This window comes from Balaenoptera musculus, chromosome 10, assembly GCF_009873245.2.
Source record: "Balaenoptera musculus isolate JJ_BM4_2016_0621 chromosome 10, mBalMus1.pri.v3, whole genome shotgun sequence".
NCBI lineage: Eukaryota > Metazoa > Chordata > Mammalia > Artiodactyla > Balaenopteridae > Balaenoptera > Balaenoptera musculus.
Window position 1 is genome coordinate 23,101,367 of NC_045794.1, and position 20,730 is coordinate 23,122,096.

General features: G+C 38.8%; 1 protein-coding gene across 3 annotated transcripts in view; it reads left to right on the plus strand.

The window, feature by feature from the left end:
- The window catches only part of ARNTL2 (aryl hydrocarbon receptor nuclear translocator like 2), a 95,383-nt gene that overhangs the window by 59,931 nt on the left and 14,722 nt on the right, over positions 1-20,730 (plus strand). For all 3 annotated transcript variants that reach the window (XR_005021525.1, XM_036866267.1, XM_036866268.1), the window contains exons 4-7: positions 763-842; positions 2,217-2,309; positions 5,318-5,435; positions 6,268-6,411. Coding sequence is in view for 2 of the 3 variants with exons in the window: in XM_036866267.1 (XP_036722162.1) it covers positions 763-842; positions 2,217-2,309; positions 5,318-5,435; positions 6,268-6,411 (435 nt within the window). In the remaining variant the exon portion in view is untranslated. The remainder of the gene's footprint in view (positions 1-762; positions 843-2,216; positions 2,310-5,317; positions 5,436-6,267; positions 6,412-20,730) is intronic.

The window sequence follows — 20,730 nt, forward strand, 5'->3', positions numbered from 1 at the left end:
TAATAAGCTAAGAAATTATAAAAATAACCAGAGTCATGAATATTGTTGCATGTTATTATAATGTTATAGAGAATATATTGCACTTTATTACTTTTCAATATACAGCTCTTACTGTCTGCACATTTGAGTACAATGGAATAAGTAGTTCTAAGAATTTACAGTCTGAAAGCAGGACATTTCAATCTAGTAATAACGAAGAAAGAGAATGATTACAGAAGAGGTCTTAGAGTGTGCTAAAAGAGAAAATACCATCATCATCGTTGTCACCAATAGCAACAGCAGCATTGCTAATGTTCACTGAGCATTTACTACATTTCCATCTCTATTTTTTTTAAAGAAATACTCTATTTTATTTATTTATTTATTTATATTTTTGGCTCCGTTGGGTCTTCGTTGCTGCACGTGGGCTTTCTCTAGTTGGGGTGAGCGGGGGCTACTCTCTGTTGTGGTGCGCCGGCTTCTCATTGTGGTGGCTTCCCTTGTTGCGGAGCACGGGCTCTAGGCACGCGGGCTTCTGTAGTTGTGGCACGCGGGCTCAGTAGTTGTGGCTCAGGGGCTCAGTAGTTGTGGCTCGCAGGCTCTAGAGCGCAGGCTCAGTAGTTGTGGTGCACGGGCTTAGTTGCTCCGCGGCATGTGGAATCTTCCTGGACCAGGGCTCGAACCCATGTCCCCTGCATTGGCAGGTGGATTCTTAACCACTGTGCCACCAGGGAAGTCCCTCCATCTCTATTTTTAATAACTATTTGACTTCTTTATTTTCAGGTATGACAAGTTCTTATGCAGGAAATAATTACAGACCTTCATTCATTCAGGATAATGAGCTCAGACACTTAATTCTTAAGGTAAGTTAAGGGATATGTTTGTCTAAGTTGTATTTGTCCTTTTTTTTTTTTTTTTTTTTTTTTATTAATTAATTTATTTATGGCTGTGTTCGGTCTTCGTTTCTGTGCGAGGGCTTTCTCTAGTTGCGGCGAGCGGGGACCACTCTTCATCGCAGTGCATGGGCCTCTCACTGTCGCGGCCTCTCTTGTTGCGGAGCACAGGCTCCAGACGCACAGGCTCAGTAGTTGTGGCTCACGGGCCCAGTTGCTCCACGGCATGTGGGATCTTCCCAGACCAGGGCTCGAACCCATGTCCCCTGCATTGGCAGGCAGACTCCCAACCACTGCGCCACCAGGGAAGCCCCTGTCCTTTCATTTTTGTTTGAATGGGAGGAAGATTTTTAGTTCTAAAAATTCCTGTTCTAAACATACAGGACTCTGTATTATACCGAATTTCCTTTAAGATAAAAATTTAAGTTATGCAAGTAAATATGTCTTATTAGTTTGGGCTAATGAATGTAGAGGCAGAGGATAGGCACTTTCCAAAGGAGACAGCATAGCTTGTCTTTAATGCTAAGCTCCTTACACTGCCTGATGCACTCACTTCCCACACCGTAGGCTCTATTCCCCACTATTGGCACCTCCTTCAAGGCCATCTACCTTGTACTCAGTTCCTTCAGGTTCCCGTTCTCTGCAGATGAGCCAGCCACTGCTTACTGAATGAGTTATTAGTCGATGCTTTGCCATTTCTGTCCTCATCATTTCATGTGCATGCCTGGGTTTCAAATTCACTGGTCTACAGGTTTATTTGACGTGGAAAATATGACCATGTCATTGGCTTATCCTGCTCCCGGGAGGTAATACATGTCTTGATCTTGTGCTATTACTACTAGGCTTTATGCCTTAGTATGATTAAATAGAAAGATTTTTGATACACATTTGTCCGTTTTCCTTTTAAATTTTTAAAGAGCCCCTTTTTTATTTGAACAGCTGAATCCAAATATAGTATTCCTGATGCTTCCTTCATCCCAATCTGCACAGTCCTTCCGTTTCAGTGCATCCACAGGCAACCGTTATTGATGTTTTGATATCTTTACAGAGTTTCTGTATGAGTATAGAATTCGACATAGGTAATTTTTATATTTTGAAATATCTCAACTAGATATTCCATGCCTGGACTTTCCAAGTCAAAAACATTACTTTAGACTGGGGTTCAATTTGATTTTATCAGTCTTTTTATGTACTGAGAAAATTTCTTAAAATTAATTTTACTAGCTCTTATGACCACTCTACTAGTTTTATGGCTACAATAATTTCCTCAAAATCTGAATGTATGTGTATGAGAGAGACAGAAGATATCTTTTAAAATATTCACTTTGTATTTTTAAATCCTAGACTGCAGAAGGCTTCCTATTTGTGGTTGGATGCGAAAGAGGAAAAATTCTCTTCATTTCTAAATCAGTCTCCAAAATACTTAATTATGATCAGGTATCCAAAACTGAGGATATTTTCTTACTATGTTTATTAATTTTTAAAAAAAATTTTTTTGGGGGGGGTGGCTGTGTCGGGTCTTAGTTGAGGCATGCGGGATCTTTCGTTGTGGTGTGGGCTCTTTGTTGTGGCGCATGGGCTCTTTGTTGCGGCATACGGGCTTCTCTCTAGTTGCGGTGCATGGGCTCTAGTTTGAGGCACGCGGACTCTCTAGTTGAGACGCACGAACTCAGTAGTTGCGGCATGCGGGCTTAGTTGCCCCATGGCATGTGGAATCTTAGTTCCCCAGCCAGGGATCGAACCCGTGTCCCCTGCATTGGAAGGCGATTCTTTACCACTGGATCACCAGGGAAGTCCCACTATGTTTATTTTGTAAAAAAAAAACATATCTTGAAGCTCTTTTTCTGAACTCTTTCTTCCCATTGGGCTGTGGGATTGGCTTCTGCTAAGTTAGAACTAAGAGAGATGGGAAGATGTGTGGAAAAAGTATGAATTTTTGTTATTGACAGGAGTGTTCACTTCCTTCAGCAAGTTATTTCATTTTCCTGAACCTCAGCTTCCTCCTATGTAAAAAGTGGAAATTATGATTATACCCGTCTCTCAGGATGTAAGCACTAAATACGATATCATATTTGAGTGTCTGAAAAATATTAGTCACCCTTCTCTGTTTCCTCCAAGACACAGCATTATTATTTATTAAGTTACACGCACTGCAAAACAGTTTTTGATCTAGGCTCTGGCAACAAACTCTGAAATACATCTTTCATTTAATTAGTGGTGTGATTGATTTGCCTCGTTACTGAACACCATTTAATTTAAACTAGTTACTCAAAAACTATAGCACTGAAACCAACAGAGTGAATAAACTAGCACCTGTGGTCTCCTTTAAAATAGAAATAGAATAATATAATACATAATAAAATAATATATATAGCTCTATTTACAATAGCGAGGACATGGAAGTAACCTAAGTGTCCATCGACAGATGAATGGATAAAGAAGATGTGGCACATATATACAATGTAATATTACTCAGCCATAAAAAGAAATGAAATTGAGTTATTTTTACTGAGGTGGATGGACCTAGAGTCTGTCATACAGAGTGAAGTAAGTCAGAAAGAGAAAAAAAAATACCGTATGCTAACACATATATATGGAATCTTTAAAAAAAAAAATGGTCATGAAGAACCTAGGGGCAGGACGGGAATAAAGATGCAGACCTACTACAGAATGGACTTGAGGACACTGGGAGGGGGAAGGATAAGCTGGGACAAAGTGGGAGAGTGGCATGGATATATATACACTACCAAATGTAAAATAGCTAGTGGGAAGCAGCCGCATAGCACAGGGAGATCAGCTCGGTGCTTTGTGACCACCTAGAGGGGTGGGATAGGGAGGGTGGGAGGGAGACGCAAGAGGGAGGAGATATGGGGATATATGTATATGTATAGCTGATTCACTTTGTTATAAAGCAGAAACTAACACACCATTGTAAAAAAATAATAATAATATATAAAGATATAATAAATAATATAGAAATAAGATAACCCCCAGCTTTAATCTTAAATAACTCCCATTAATCTCAGCCTATATTCCCCCCAAACTTGAAAATTTGGAGAGATAGAAGGCATTCATAGATAATGAGTTAAATAACAGAAAAAGATATTATGAACCTACATACAAAGGGAGTGAAAACCAAATGAATCATGCAGCTGGTTATAGGTGGGGACACAAAAGCAGGGCAAGACTTGATTTTTCTGTCTTCTAACTGGAAATAGAGAACATCACACACATACATACACACCAAGATACTTGACAATTCAAGGTAGCTCTTAAGTTCCAAATTAGTAACATGGAGGCCAGTCCCACTGGACACTGACTTTGCATTTCAGAGACCATTCAAGAGACTCACTGACTGCTCAGGAGGACTTTGGGATCCCCATGGTACAGGGTCTGGTCTTCAGCTTTTCAGCTTCAGAAATCTGATTTGTCTATAACAGCAGAGATTGGCACAACATTGTAAATCAACTGTACTTCAATTAAAAAAAAAAACTGATTTGCTCTGAAGCAGTTCTGGGTATAGACTTATCTTAGCCAATCACACAATAGACTGATGTATAAATCAGATTGCTAGTTTTTTTTTCTTTTGTTTTGTTTTGTTTTGTTTTTGATAGCGATATCTAACCGCCAAGCACTCAAGGCCACTTGGACGAGCTGGTCCATTTTTTTACCTTCTATAGGAATGTCTGCTTGGGTGATAAAGGAGTTCAGAAGAGGGGTGATCACTGTGGGCTTCACATGTGAGGTAGAATGTCTCCTAGGCTTTAAGATGAGCAGAGAAAGGGAGGAAGACATTTCAGGTTGGGAGAAGGAATCTTGGAATTCAGGGAGTAAAAGGCAATTGGCTGGATCAGCCAGGGAACTGAGTTTATAGAGAAGAGGTAATGAATTCCAGGTGATGAGACCATGCAAGCGAAGTCATGGGCTGAGGAATGCTGTGCATGTGGGGAGAAGTGGAATGCCAAATGAGACGTATTCCAGGTTGGATTTGAGTTATCAACAGTATGGTAATTATTTGTAAACAGTATGGTAAATTTGAGTTACACCATAAAAATCACAGGTATTCTCTGACTTCTATATTATACTGTAATATAATCTCTTTTACTAATGGTTAAAGTTTAAAGTAAATAATAATAGGCCTTGAAGTAACATGTGAATTGGGGATGTTACCAAGAGTAACAAGAATAAATAGAATGTTAGTTATTAGGTGTGTGTATGTGGTTTTGTGTGTATATCCAGTTACGGGTGTGTGTGCATGTATTTTTTTCTGTCTACACGTATCACTGTTTTTAACACTGACCAAGCTAAGGCCACCCAGTACAGTAAATGTACCTGAGCTTAAGAAAAAGCCACTTTAAACCAAAGAAAGAGTATCCTATGTCTGTATGAGGAAAGGTAGGAATGACATGATACTGATTTTCAATGAACATCTACCTTATAAATAGGCTAGTTTGACTGGACAAAGCTTATTTGACTTCTTACATCCAAAAGATGTTGCCGAAGTAAAGGAACAACTTTCCTCCTCTGACATTTCACCAAGAGAGAAGCTAATAGATGCCGAAAGTAAGTACTCATTTCAGCATTCTTACCATTTTATGTAAATGTAATTATTACTTCAGAGTACAGCTGTAGAGTGTTTTGAAAACATTAGCTAATTATGGTTTTATCAAGAGGAGAATTATTTAGTAAACTTTATAATCATCAACCTCAGTTTAAAAAAACAATATAACTACATAGAGAATTCATGTATTTGTACACGTATATAGAAACAAATACATTCATCTGAAGATGCTTTGGGGAAAATGTGATTACTTCATATTCTCTATTTTTCATATGCTAATAAAATCTTTATAAGAAAGTATCATTTGGGATAAAAAAATTGCTGGAGTTTTTTTTATTATTTAGTTGTATGCTGAGGGACAATCATTCTCTTTCTTAAATGTGTTAGTTAGGTCTACTCAATGTGAAAGACCTTGTATAATTGTGTTTGAGAAGTATACATATTCTTTATCTTCTCCAGAAATACTTCTCTTCTCTGAAAATGCTTATTGCCTAATAATTATTTATAATGTAAAAATAATAATGCTTTGTGCTACTGATTACTGTTTTAGTTAAGGTTTTTTTCATTTAATTTTTATTTCATTTAAATTATCTTTACTATCTGCCCCCCTGGGGAAAAATATAAAGATAAATTTCAAGTGATTATAAGTTATCAAAATGCGATTGCTTGACAAATACATTTTTTTGGTATGTTTCACTTTGGGGTTTACTGTATAATGATGTCAATAACCATTTCTCAAGTAATAGATGACCAGAAAATGTTAGGAGATAGATTTCAAAATTATTTGAAAATATTATTTTCTACCTATTCTCTTACCTCTTTGCACTATGAAAGCTGGTTTGCAAGCTCACAGTAATTTCCACACCAGAAGGAGTTGTGTGTATTCTGGCTCAAGACGATCCTTTTTCTGTCGAATCAAGAGTTGTAAAATCTCTGTTAAAGAAGAGCACGAATGCTTAATCAACTCAAAGAAGAAAGGTATTGTCCTTTTGAAATGTCAAGTGATTTGAGGCATGGATATAAAATTAAATGTCCTAAATAGTTTCTATACAAGAAAAAATAATAAGCTGAATGGTCAAGGCAAATAATTGAGGCCAAAAGCATTTATTTATCTGAATAATTCTGGTTCTGGTGAACCAAGACCGTGTTAAGTAGATCCAACCAGAAGTGAATCACCTAACCTACACAGCAGTCCATATGAGAGAAAACCTTGGCAGCCAACGCAACTACCTTAACATGGCTGAAATCTCTGTGGTGTTTGATGCAAGTTATAAATTGAGTAGAGGCTAACATTATCAAGTTTTGTATGTGTTTTAAAGACTACCAGATTAATTTCTCTCTCCTTCTGTGAAGAAAAGAGTTTCCACATGGACTTATTTGGTACTAATATTTCAGTCATCTCTTTGCTGTGGTGCATGGCTAGTATCCAGGATAACCATTTTACTTCTGTAAAACCTGATCTCACCCTCTGCCCCCTGGCCTAGCGTCTTACTCTTTGTTTCTAAACCTTGCAACCGCATAGGTTGCAACCTCTCTATTCTTTTTGAGAACCACTGCTTTAAACTCTTGTGTCAAGTATGAGATTCTTTGGGAACACAAGAGGAGGAAAGGGCAAGAAAGAGCAGAGGAAGAGGGGGTGCCCTGGGCAGCATTGCCGAGACTGGTGCTGAAGTTCTGTGGGTGTAGAGTCCTCCTCCACTTGCATTTTCCCACAGCTTCTATCACAATCTTGTTTCCAACAAGATTACTACATATTGGCTATGCTTACGGAACAGTGATAGAAATAAGCCTGAGATCATTGCCTGACATAATAGTCTAATTAAATAGATTTTGGTCAGTCAGTTATTCATTGAGTACCTACTGTGTGCCGGGCACTGTATCAAATGCAAAATACACACTGGAAACAGGCAGACAAATCATGGCTCTAGTGAACTTCCTATTACTGGGACAGGAAGCAGTCAATTAACATATAAATTATTAAATATTTTAGGAAAGTGCAATGAAGTCAATAAAATGAGATAATGAGGATAGGGACTAGGAAGAAGGAGTTACTTTACAGTACTCAGAGAAGGCCTCTCTTAGGGGACATTTGAGCTGAGACCAGAATGATGAGAAGGCGTCAGCTGTGCAAAAATCTATGGGAAGAAATTCCCGACAGAAAGATGAGTATAGAGACCTGGAGGTAGGAAGAACCTGGTATCTGGGAGCTCAACAAAGACCAGTGTGACTGCATCCTAGATGTGGAAGATGGCATTAGGAAGAGAGGAAGCTGGGGCCAGATCTGGGGGTCCACAGGGGCTGGGACAATGGTGTGCTGGGCAGTGTTTAACAACCAGCTCTCTGAGTAGAGTTCTGATATGGATGTTGGTTCATATTTTCCTTTACATTAATAAGTAAGATAAAAGTTTAGTTTAAAAAACTAAAAATAGAGTTACCATATGATCCAGGGATCCCACTCCTGGGCATATATCTGGAGAAAATGATATTTCAAAAAGATACATGCACCCCTGTGTTCATAGCAGCACTGTTTACAATAGCCAAGACATGGAAGCAACCTAAATGTCTATGGACGGATGAATGGATAAAGAAGATGTGGTACATATATACAATGGAATATTACTCAGCCATAAAAAGGAATGACATAATGCCATTTGCAGCAACATGGATGGACCTAGAGATTATCACACTAAGTGAAGTAAGCCAGACAAAGACCAATATCATATGATATCACTTATATGTGGAATCTGAAAAGAAATGATACAAAAGAATCTATGTCCAAAACAGAGAGCGACCCACAGGCATAGAAAACAAACTTATGGTTACCAAAGGGGAAGTGGGGCGGGGATAAATTAGGAGTTTGGGATTAACAGATACACACTACGATATATAAAACAGATAAACAACAGGACCTACTGTATAGAGCTGGGAACTATACTCAGTATTTTGTAATGACCTATAAGGGAAAAGAATCTGAAAAAAAAAAAAATATATATATATATCACTTTGCTGTACACCTAAAACTAACACAACATTGTAAATCAACTATATTCTAATTAAAAAAGAAGAAATAACTGCAAGATGAAAAGAAATAACCAGTAGATAAAGTTTTATACATATAGATAAAAGCACAATACATATTTATGATGGTGAAAAAATAAAAACAAACATAGATTCCAACAATATAAGAGTGGTTAAGTAGCTATGACACAGCTACATGATGGTATATTATGCAACCATTAGAATCATTTATAAGGAATTTGGAATAACACTGTAAAGTTATCACGATATGCAAATAATGCAGAGTATACACTATGATTTCAATTACTATAAAACAACTATAGAAAAAATTCTAAAAGGAAGTAATTCTAAATAGTAATATTAGTTGGTGAAATTTGGCTATACTTCAATTAAAAAAGATAAAAGTGGACTTCCCTGGTGGCACAGTGGTTAAGAATCCGCCTGCCAATGCAGGGGACACGGGTTCAAGCCCTGGTCCGGGAAGATCCCACATGCCGTGGAGCAACTAAGCCCGTGCGCCACAACTACTGAGCCTGCGCTCTAGAGCCCGCGCGCCACAACTACTGAAGCCCACGCGACTAGAACCCATGCTCTGCAACAAGAGAAGCCACTGCAATGAGAAGCCCATGTACCGCAACAAAAGAGTAGCCCCTGCTCGCCGCAACTAGAGAAAGCCTGCACACAGCAACGAAGACCCAATGCAGCCAAAAATAAATAAATAAATAAATAAAAATTTAAAAAAAAAGATAAAAGTGAAACCATGAAGACATATTGTTAGAACTTTACTCATTTTTTTAATGATATGAGTGACTTTGCTGAAATAGTAGTTTTTTAATACTGGAAGATTATTTACTCAATTTTTTGGTGCTATTCACTATATAACAACTATAGACACAATGCACTTTTAAGTTAAATCTTCATTATTAACATTTTGTCCATTGCTTTCATAGGCAGGAAAAAAAACAATAAATCAAGCCCCAATTTGTAGCTTTGCCAATTTCTGTGGTGTAAATTGTCACAGTATGGCTAATTTCAAGCTACCAACATGGGGTCATTGGAGTAGGGAAGGGATGTACAACAACACACCATTATACAGTATCATGGTCAAAAAGAATTTTTTTCAATAAATGTTTATTAAGTACACACTATGGGCCAAACCCTGTTCTATACTCTAGGGCCAGAGCAGTGAACAAAACAAAAACCTTGCTGAGTGATTAGTGCTATAAAGATAAAGAAAATAGAATAAGACATTAGATTTAGAATCAGATCTCAAATCACTGTTTCACAGTGTGTTAAAACATGGTTTTAAACAATAATAAGGCATAATTCATCATATTGATGCATTAAATAATATGCATTATAATTTTTAAAGAACAGAAAAGTTTTACCACTAATTTGTTCTTAAAACCTTGTTTTTCCTCTTTTTCTCTTGTATTTAAAATTTTAGTTTTGTGTTGATAATACACATAATATATTAGTATAAAAGTAGATGTATATAATATATACACATGAAGGGTGCTTACAGTTTTTTTATAGCATGCAAAATAATGTTTGAAGGCCATTGCTTTAGAGATTAGAGAAGTAATAGATGAGTCACAGGATACGCCTAGGAACATCTCTATACTTTTAGTAGACCCCTCACCTGATAGTGAGAAAGACTGTTTTCATGTTATATGAGGTCCAGTGGGAGCCAAGTGACCATGGCCATCGCCGCAGTAACTTACGAAGTACTAAATCAGACACCCTGGGTCTGCCCCCCTTAGGACTTCATATTAAGACCACAGGAAGGTCAAGACATGTAGACCAGCTAGGAGAACCTCACAGAAACATTTCAAAAGATCTGTCCCCGAATAAGGAAGACTACAGGATGATCCGTGGAGATATGAAAGATTTAAGAGGACAGCTTGGTGATGTGCTTCTCCACCATAATGAAGGTTTAATCCTGAATTGACAAGTGCCCAGTATGGAAGAAAAGATTGGTGCCTGTCAAGCCTGTGGCCCTGGAGGCTTCCCAGACTCAGATCTCCAAAACAGGATGCCAACAGCAGCACCAGGGCATCCTGCTGGAAGGAATGGAGAATGCAAGCCCATTGGCACATCCTGGACCATTAAAGCACAGGCAACACCTCCTTCCAGGAAATCTTCCCTGACACCCTCCCCTTGCTGGTTGGCTTGAGTCCCCAGTACCCGCTTTTGCTGATCCATTAATAGTCCTGAGCATCTCTTATATCACGGCCCTTTCCACACTGTATCGAAATCATTATTATTTTTTTGTTTGCCTCCCACACTGAACTGAGAGCTTCATGTCTCTTTCCATGATGCCTGGCACACAGTAGGCACTGAAACATTTACTGAAGGCACAAGTGACCGTCCTCTCGCCCTTTGTTCCTGATTCACTGACCACATCATTGCTCTTCAGTCTACAAGAACAATTAAGAATCCAGTGAATTTGTCTACATTATAGTGTTTTTCTTTCACCAAAGAAGCAATTTAAACACATTTTGAGATTTTTTTCCCCCAAGACATTTTGAGCAAATACCATGGACTGAATTATGTCCCCTAAAATCCATATGTTGAAGTCCAGTGTGGTAGGATTTGGAGATGGGACCTTTGGGAGATAATTACGTTTAGGTGAGGTCATGAGGGTGAGGCCTTCCTTCTAAGAGGAGACCCCAGAGAGTTTGCTGTCTGTGAGCACACAGCAAGATGGGAGCTGTCTGCGAGCTAGGATGAGAGTCCCCACCAGAACTCAGCTATGCTGCCCTCCTGATCTCGGAGCTCCAGCCTCCAGAACTGTGAGGAAATAAACTTCTGTCATTTAAGCCACTCAGCCTGTAGTGCTTTGTTATGCGGGCCCCAGCTGACTAGGATGGGAAACAGCTTGGATCATTTTTCTCTACCAGAATTCCAATAAGTAAATCTGAAAAGGCTCTGCAGTAGAAACCAAAGGAATCTTGGCCTTGCTGAAAATAAATGTATGTTTATTAAGTTGGCATTTTACAGTTTGTCTTGAAATACGGAACTACGAGTCACAAATCGGTGGTAGGACTCTACCTTGTCTGGGCTCATTCTTTCTTTTACCTTAGAGTTTTCATTTCGTTTTTTGTCAGATTCTAGGACAGCACATGACTGAATATATACAGTCAGTCACTAATAATAATCTTAGAGGTATAATGCTTTCTGTGTCTGGCCTTTTAACCCTTTGTAAAGATACCAAAAGGAAAGTGAGATATCTTCTGTGAAACTACATGGTACTGTGATAGCATTCCAAAGCAGTCTTGTAAATACTGAATCTTAAGCAAAAACACATGTGTATAGTCATAGGTTAAAAAAAAAAAGAATCCAAGCAGCATTCTTGAAGAATGTAATAATCAAACTTTAGTCCTTCCATGTGGTTTCTAAAAGGATTGTTTTTTAAATTATAAGTTTTAGAGATGTATAAGAGAGGCAGGGAAAGTTTCTTTCCTTTGAAATAAATATTGATAATCCTGCTGGGAAAATACAGATATTTCAAGGATATCTGGTAAATGGTCAATTGGAGCTAATTTATAGTTGAATTCTGTGATGCATTAAAGAAACTGAAATATCTGTAAGTCCCTCCATTGTCCCAGGTTCTTATACTAGGCCCTGTTTCACAATAGCCATGCTGGTGGACAGGCTTTAGGACAGAGTGGACAGGGCCTGGGCTCTGAATTCAATAAAGTTCTAATGTCAGGTCTGCTGCTTAACAACTGTGCGACGTTAGGCAAGTTCCTCTCAATATATGGAAAATGGGTGGGTGGACTGAATTGTGTTTCCCCTAAATCCACATGTAGAAGGCCTTATTCCCAATGTGACTGTATTTGGAGACAGGGCCTTTAAAGAGGTAATAAAGGCTAAGGGAGGTCATAAGAGTGGGGCCCTAATCCGGTGTGACTGGTATCTGTCAGGAGAAGATACCAGGGGTGCATACACGCAGAGGAGGCCACCTGAGGATGCAGTGAGAGAGGCCTCAGGGGAAACCAAGCCTTCCAACACCTTGATCATGGACCTCTAGCCCCCAGAACTTTGAGAAAATAAATTCCTATTGTTTAAGCCACCAGTCTGTGGTATTTTGTATAGCAGCCCGAGCAGACTGATACAATGGCTCGACTAATAGCACCTCACGGGAGTGTGGTTAGGATTACATGTAGCTAAGGCAGTGCTTGGCTCCTAGTAAGTGCTCACTATGTGTAAGCTGTTATTTGTGGCTCAGAAAGAAGAGAGGGAAAATAAAAGGGCAAGAAAGAGAATCCGTATGTATCTAAAATCTGTATGCCAAGCACTTTGCATAAGTACCTAATTTAATTTTCATAACAATCCTGTGCAAACCATCCCAGTCTTGCAAATGAGAAAAACCAGAAGCCGAAAAAGGTTTTGTAACTTGTCTGAAGTCACATAGAAAGTGGCAGAATCAGGAATCTGGCTTTAAAATCTGTCTTCTTTCCACTATGCCATGCCGCCTATTAGAGTAGCTTCCTAGATGCCAAAGGTTATTAATGGGAGAGATCCATTCTAGATGATTTCTGCAGCAGACACACAGCAAGGGGGTCGGCTCCTGTTGTGGGAATGTACCCCCGCCCACACACAGATGCTCATCCCCACGCCAAGCTGGGCCACACAGATGCCTGCAGTTAGAGCCAAGTATGTTTTCAAAGAGGACTTTTTAATCTGCTCAAGTACTTGACCAGGTATTCACTTAATACTCCAAAGCTCTGTGCCAAAGGCATGAGGTCGATTTGGCCTAAGAGGTGATGAGGGCTTGTGTTAACCGTCAGCAGGGCCAGTCCCCACAGTGGAAGAGTTGGAAGTTGGGGAGCAGTGTACGTAGACAGACGTATAGACAGATGCCTGGGCCCCGATGAGGTAACTGCAGAATGTAACCCTGATTGGCCACATGGATGGTTTCCCACTCATGAGACAGTTTTGTATTTTACTTTAACCAAAGGCAGTGTCTGTCAAGTGAAATGATTATCTTTTGCATAGAGTTGCTACTACATTGTTTTTTCCAATACTAATTAGCCAATGGAATTCACTATGTTTTAAGACCACTCCCTATTAATGAAGAAAGCCTGTAGTTAGTAAAGGTGTTTTTCTTCCCTTTTACCAGGACATGCCAATTCCATTTAAAATTTTAAATTATTGCTTAAGACGATTTTTTAGAGCAGTTTTAGGTTTACAACAAAATCGAGAGGTACAGAGATTTCCCATGTACCCCTTGCCCTCACACATGTATAGCTTCCCCTATTATCAACATCTCCCACCCAGAATGCCATATATATTTTTTAAAACAAGGATGAAACCTACATTGACACATCACAATCACCCAAAGTCCATTAGTTTACCTTAGGGTTCACTCTTGGTGGTGTACATTCTGTGGGTTTGGACAAATGTATAATTACATACATCCATCGTTATACTATCATACAGAGTATTTTCACTGCCCTAAAAATCCTCTGTGCTCTGTCTATTCATCTCTCCCCCAAACTAGCCCTGGCAATCACTTATTTTTTGTTTCCTACTTTTGCCTTCGTTATATTTAAATTTAAAAGAAGAGAGACTAGAAAGCAGCCCTTTTAATGCTAATTGAAAATAAATTTAAGGGGCTTCCCTGGTGACGCAGTGGTTAAGGCTCTGCACTCCCAATGCAGGGGGCCTAGGTTCGATCTGTGGTCAAGGAACTAGATCCCACACACATGCCGCAACTAAGAGTTCACGTGCTACAACTAAAGAGCCGGCGAGCCGCAACTAAGGAGGCTGCCAGCCACAGCTAAGACCCAGCACAACCAAAAAAAATAAAAATTAAGATTTATGGAAAGGCCATTTCTCAAGATTGGCTATGAGTTGCTCAAGTGGGGCTTCATTATATTATTCTCTGTGATTTTGTGAATATTTGAGATTTTCCATAATAAAAAGTTTTTTAAAAACATGATTGGCATTAAAAACATGATTTCTACCATGATTCTAACATAAATGCCATGGATTCAAATTTTGAAACGGCTTTTAAAATGAGGTTAAGATTGTTCATGTATCTCCACTTGTGAAATCAAACGCTGATAAGGATGGATGATTGTTACCAAGTGTCTTAGGTATTTCTTAAATTTATCTTGGTAAGATAATCAGTAATCCATGGGCTTCTTGTGCAACAAGATGTGGCATCCTGTCATGCCCCTTGGCTTCCAGAGTCCAATACTCGTGACTCTCTGCTTGACCTCTTTCTCTGGTCCTTAGAGACAGTTCTGCCTGTACCAGCAAGGGGCGGACCTCCAGTGCTGGGGAGTCAGTGCTCCCCAGAGGGTCCCTCATCCACTGACTGAGGGGAGCTGATGGATAAATATTCTTGCTCTCTTCTCCTTGAGGCCGTTCAAGCTGCATAACTGCGGTTCTTGTTCTACATTTTTTTCCCAGAATGCCCCAATAGGTTAAGCTTTAGTTTCCAAAAGTGGGGACTTGTTGAAAAATGTATCTATTATTAGCTTCTCTGTCTTCCCTGTCTCACTTCCCTGCCAGAGTTCCCTGGGAGCACCTCTCAAATACACTTCTTATACTCAAATCCTTGTCTCAGGATCAGCGTCTGTGAGAATTCAAACTAAGCCAGCAAGACACCAAATTGAGAGACCCAGCTGGCAACTTGTGGAAGAAAAATTTCATAAAGGATTTTGAAGATACCCTGTGGATTAAGGCAGTGTTTGGGTTGTTTTTGTTTGTTTTTCTCTTTTTAAAATCATGGAGTCGATTGCACATGAATCTACCCTGTGGAGCTGATTGTAAATAATTAGTTTGTGAGGATTGAGACCCATGACCCCAGTATTTAGGTAAAAGTCTAAAGAATTGTTGGGATGAGAGGATTTTCTTTTTTTGAATTTTTGATTTTTATTTTATTTATTTTTTTATACAGCAGGTTCTTATTAGTCATCAATTTTATCCACATCAGTGTATATATGTCAATCCCAATCTCCCAATTCTTCACACCACCACCCCCACCCCCCTGCCGCTTTCCCCCCTTGGTGTCCATACGTTTGTTCTCTACATCTGTGTCTCTATTTCTGCCCTGCAAACCAGTTCATCTGTACCATTTTTCTAGGTTCCACATATATGCGTTAATATATGATATTTGTTTTTCTCTTTCTGACTTACTTCACTCTGTATGACAGTCTCTACATCCATCCATGCCTCAACAAATGACCCAATTTCATTCCTTTTTATGGCTGAGTAATATTCCATTGTATGTATGTACCACATCTTCTTTATCCATTTGTCTGTCAATGGGCATTTAGGTTGCTTCCATGTCCTGGCTATTGTAAATAGTGCAGCAATGAACATTGGGGTGCATGTGTCTTTTTGAATTATGATTTTCTCTGGGTATATGCCCGGTAGTGGGATTGCTGGGTCATATGGTAATTCTATCTTTACTTTTTAAAAGAATCTCCATACTGTTCTCCATAGTGGCTGTATCAGTTTACATTCCCACCAACAGTGCAAGAGGGTTCCCTTTTCTCCACACCCTCTCCAGTATTTGTTGTTTGTAGATTTTCTGATGCTGCCCATTCTAACTGGTGTGAGGTGATACCTCATTGTGGTTTTGATTTGCATTTCTCTAATAATTAGGGATGTTCAGCAGCTTTTCATGTGCCTGTGGTCCATCTGTATGTCTTCTTTGGAGAAATGTCTATTTAGCTCTTCTGCCCATTTTTGCATTGGGTTGTTTGTTTTTTTAATATTGAGCTGCATGCGCTGTTTATATATTTTGGAAATTAATCCTTTGTCCATTGATTCGTTTGCAAATATTTTCTCCCATTCTGAGGGTTGTCTTTGTATCTTGTTTATGGTTTCCTTTGCTGTGCAAAAGCTTTGAAGTTTCATTAGGTCCCATTTGTTTATTTTTGTTTGTATTTCCATTACTCTAGGAGGTGGATCAAAAAAGATCTTGCTGTGATTTATGTCAAAGAGTGTTCTTCCTACGTTTTCCTCTAAGAGTTATATAGTGTCCAGTCTTATATTTAGGTCTTTAATCCATTTTTTTTAATTAATTAATTTATTTATTTATGGCTGTGTTGTGTCTTCGTTTCTGTGCGAGGGCTTTCTCTAGTTGTGGCAAGCGGGGGCCACTCTTCATCGTGGTGCGCGGGCCTCTCACTATCGCGGCCTCTCTTGTTGTGGAGCACAGGCTCCAGATGCGCAGGCTCAGCAATTGTGGCTCACGGGCCCAGTTGCTCCATGGCATGTGGTATCTTCCCAGACCAGGGCTCGAACCCATGTCCCCTGCATTGGCAGGCGGATTCTCAACCACTGCACCACCAGGGAAGCCCCTTTAATCCATTTTGAGTTTACTTTTCTGTATGGTGTCAGGGAGTGTTCTAATTTCATTCTTTTACATGTAGCTGTCCAGTTTTCCCAGCACCACTTATTGAAGAGACTGTCTTTTCTCCATTGTATATCTTTGCCTCCTTCATCATAGATTAGTTGACCATAGGTGCATGGGTTTATCTCTGGGCTTTCTATCTCGTTCCATTGATCTATGTTTCTGTTTTTGTGCCAGTACCATATTGTCTTGATTACTGTGGCTTTGTAGTATAGTCTGAAGTCAGGGAGTCTGATTCCTCCAGCTCCGTTTTTTTTTCCCTCAAGACTGCTTTGGCTATTCGGGGTCTTTTGTGTCTCCATACAACTTTTAAGATGATTTGTTCTAGTTCTGTAAAAAATGCCATTGGTAATTTGATAGGGATTGCATTGAATCTGTAGATTGCTTTGGGTAGTATAGTCATTTTCACAATATTGATTCTTCCAATCCAAGAACATGTTATATCTCTCCATCTGTTGGTATCATCTTTAATTTCTTTCATCAGTGTCTTATGGCTTTCTGCATACAGGTCTTTTGTTCCCTAGGTAGGTTTATTCCTAGGTATTTTATTCTTTTTGTTGCAATAGTAAATGGGAGTGTTTCCATAATTTCTCTTTCAGATTTTTCATCATTAGTGTATAGGAATGCAAGAGATTTCTGTGCATTAATTTTGTATCCTGCAACTTTACCAAATTCATTGATTAGCTCTAGTAGTTTTCTGGTGGCATTTTTAGGATTCTCTATGTATAGTATCATGTCACCTGCAAACAGTGACAGCGTTACTTCTTTTTTTCCAATTTGTATTCCTTTTATTTCTTTTTCTTCTCTGATTGCCGTGGCTAAGACTTCCAAAACTATGTTGAATAATAGTGGTGAGAGTGGACATCCTTGACTTGTTCCTGATCTTAGAGGAAATGCTTTCAGTTTTTCACCATTGAGAATGATGTTTGCTGTGGGTTTGTCGTGTATGGCCTTTATTATGTTGAGGTAGTTTCCCTGTATGCCCACTTTCAGGAGGGTTTTTATCATAAATGGGTGTTGAATTTTGTCAAAAGCTTTTTCTGCATCTATTGAGATGATCATATGGTTTTTATTCTTCAATTTGTTAATATGGTGTATCACATTGATTGATTTGTGTATATTGAAGAATCCTTGCATCCCTGGGATAAATCCCACTTGATCATGGTGTATGATCCTTTTAATGTGTTGTTGGATTCTGTTTGCTAGTATTTTGTTGAGGATTTTTACATCTATATTCATCAGTGATATTGGTCTATAATTTTCTTTCCTTGTAGTATCTTTGTCTGGTTTTGGTATCAGGGTGATGGTGGCCTCATAGAATGAGTTTGGGAGTGTTCCTTCCTCTGCAATTTTTTGGAAGAGTTTGAGAAGGATGGGTGTTAGCTCTTCTCTAAATGTTTGATAGAATTCACCTGTGAAGCCATCTGGTCCTGGACTTTTGTTTGTTGGATGATTTTTAATCACATTTTCAATTTCATTACTTGTGATTGGTCTGTTCATATTTTCCTTTTCTTCCTGGTTCAGTCTTGGAAGGTTATACCTTTCTAAGAACTTGTCCATTTCTTCCAGGTTGTCCATTTTGTTGACATAGAGTTGCTTGTAGTACTCTCTTAGGATGCTTTGTATTTCTGCGGTGTCTGTTGTAACTTCTCCTTTTTCATTTCTGATTTTATTGATTTGAGTCCTCTCCCTCTTTTTCTTGATGAGTCTGGCTAATGGCTTATCAATTTTGTTTATCTTCTCAAAGAACCAACTTTTAGTTTTATTGATCTTTGCTATGGTTTTCTTTGTTTCTATTTCATTTATTTCTGCTCTGATCTTTATGATTTCTTCTGCTAACTTTGGGTTTTGTTTGTTTTTCTTTCTGTTGTTCCTTTACATGTAAGGTTAGATTGTGTGTTTGAGATTTTTCTTGTTTCTAGACGTAGGCTTGTATAGCTATAAACTTCCCTCTTAGAACTGCTTTTGCCACATCCCATAGGTTTTGGATTGTCGTGTTTTCATTGTCATTTGTCTCTAGGTATTTTTTGATTTCCTCTTTGATTTCTTCAGTGATCTCTTGGTTATTTAGTAACGTATTGTTTAGCCTCCATGTGTTTGTGTTTTTCACGTTTTTTTCCCTGTAATTCATTTCTAATCTCATAGTGTTGTGGTCAGAAAAGATGCTTGATATGATTTCAATTTTTAAATTTACTGAGGCTTGATTTGTGACCCAAGATGTGATCTATCCTGGAGAATGTTCCATCAGCACTTGAGAAGAAAGTGTAATCTGCTGTTTTTGGATGGAATGTCCTATAAATACCAATTAAATCTATCTGGTCTATTGTGTCATTTAAAGCTTCTGTTTCCTTATTTATTTTCATTTTGGATGATCTGCCCATTGGTGTAAGTGAGGTGTTAAAGTCCCCCACTGTTATTGTGTTACTGTCGATTTCCTCTTTTATAGCTGTTAGTAGTTGCCTTATGTATTGAGGTGCTCCTATGTTGGGTGCATATATATTTATAATTGTTATATCTTCTTCTTGGATTGATCCCTTGATCATTATGTAGTGTCCTTCCTTGTCTCTTATAGCATTCTTTATTTTAAAGTCTATTTTATCTGATATGAGTATTGCTACTCCAGCTTTCTTTTGATTTCCATTTGCATGGAATATCTTTTTCCATGCCCTCACTTTCAGTCTGAATGTGTCCCTAGGTCTGAAGTGGGTCTCTTGTAGACAGCATATGTATGGGTCTTGTTTTTGTATCCATTCAGCAAGCCTGTGTCTTTTGGTTGGAGCATTGAATCCATTCACGTTTAAGGTAATTATCGATATGTATGTTACTATGACCATTTTCTTAATTGTTTTGGGTTTGTTTTTGTAGGTCCTTTTCTTCTCTTGTGTTTCCCACTTAGGGAAGTTCCTTTAGTGTTTGTTTTAGAGCTTGTTTGGTGGTGCTGAATTCTCTTAGTTTTTGCTTGTCTGTAAAGCTTTTGATTTCTCCATTGACTCTGAATGAGATCCTTGCCCGGTAGAGTAATCTTGGTTGTAGGTTCTTCCCTTTCATCACTTTAAGTATATCATGCCACTCCCTTCTGACTTGTAGAGTTTCTGCTGAGAAATCAGCTGTTAACCTTATGGGAGTTCCCTTGTATGTTTTTTGTCATTTTTCCCTTGCTGCTTTCAATAATTTTTCTTTTTCTTTAACTTTTGCCGATTTGATTACTGTGTCGCAGCGTGTTTCTCCTTGCATTTATCCTGTGTGGGACTCGCTGCACTTCCTGGACTTGGGTGGCTATTTCCTTTCCCATGTTAGGGAGGTTTTCGACTATAATCTCTTCAAATATTTCCTCGGGTCCTTTCTCTCTCTCTTCTCCTTCTTGGACCCCTATAATGCAAATGTTGTTGCGTTTAATGTTGTCCCAGAGGTCTCTTAGGCTCTCTTCATTTCTTTTCATTCTTTTTTCTTTATTCTGTTTGGCAGCAGTGAATTCCACCATTCTGTCTTCCAGGTCACTTACCCATTCTTCTGCCTCAGTTATTCTGCTATTGACTCCTTCTAGTGTATTTTTCATTTCAGTTATTGTATTGTTTTTCTCTGTTTGTTTGTTCTTTAATTCTTCTAGGTCTTTGTTAAACATTTCTTTTTTTTTAATTATTATTACAAATTTATTTTATATATTTATTTTTGGCTGCGTTGGGTCTTCGTTGCTGTGCACGGGCTTTCTCTAGTTGCATCGAGCTGGGCTATTCTTAATTGCGGCGTGCAGGCTTCTCAATGCGGTGGCTTCTCTTGTTGTGGAGCACGGGCTCTAGGCACGCGGGCTTCAGTAGTTGCAGCACGTGGGCTCAGTAGTTGTGGCTTCAGGCTCTAGTGCGCAGGCTCAGTAGTTGTGGCACACAGGCTTAGGTGCTCCG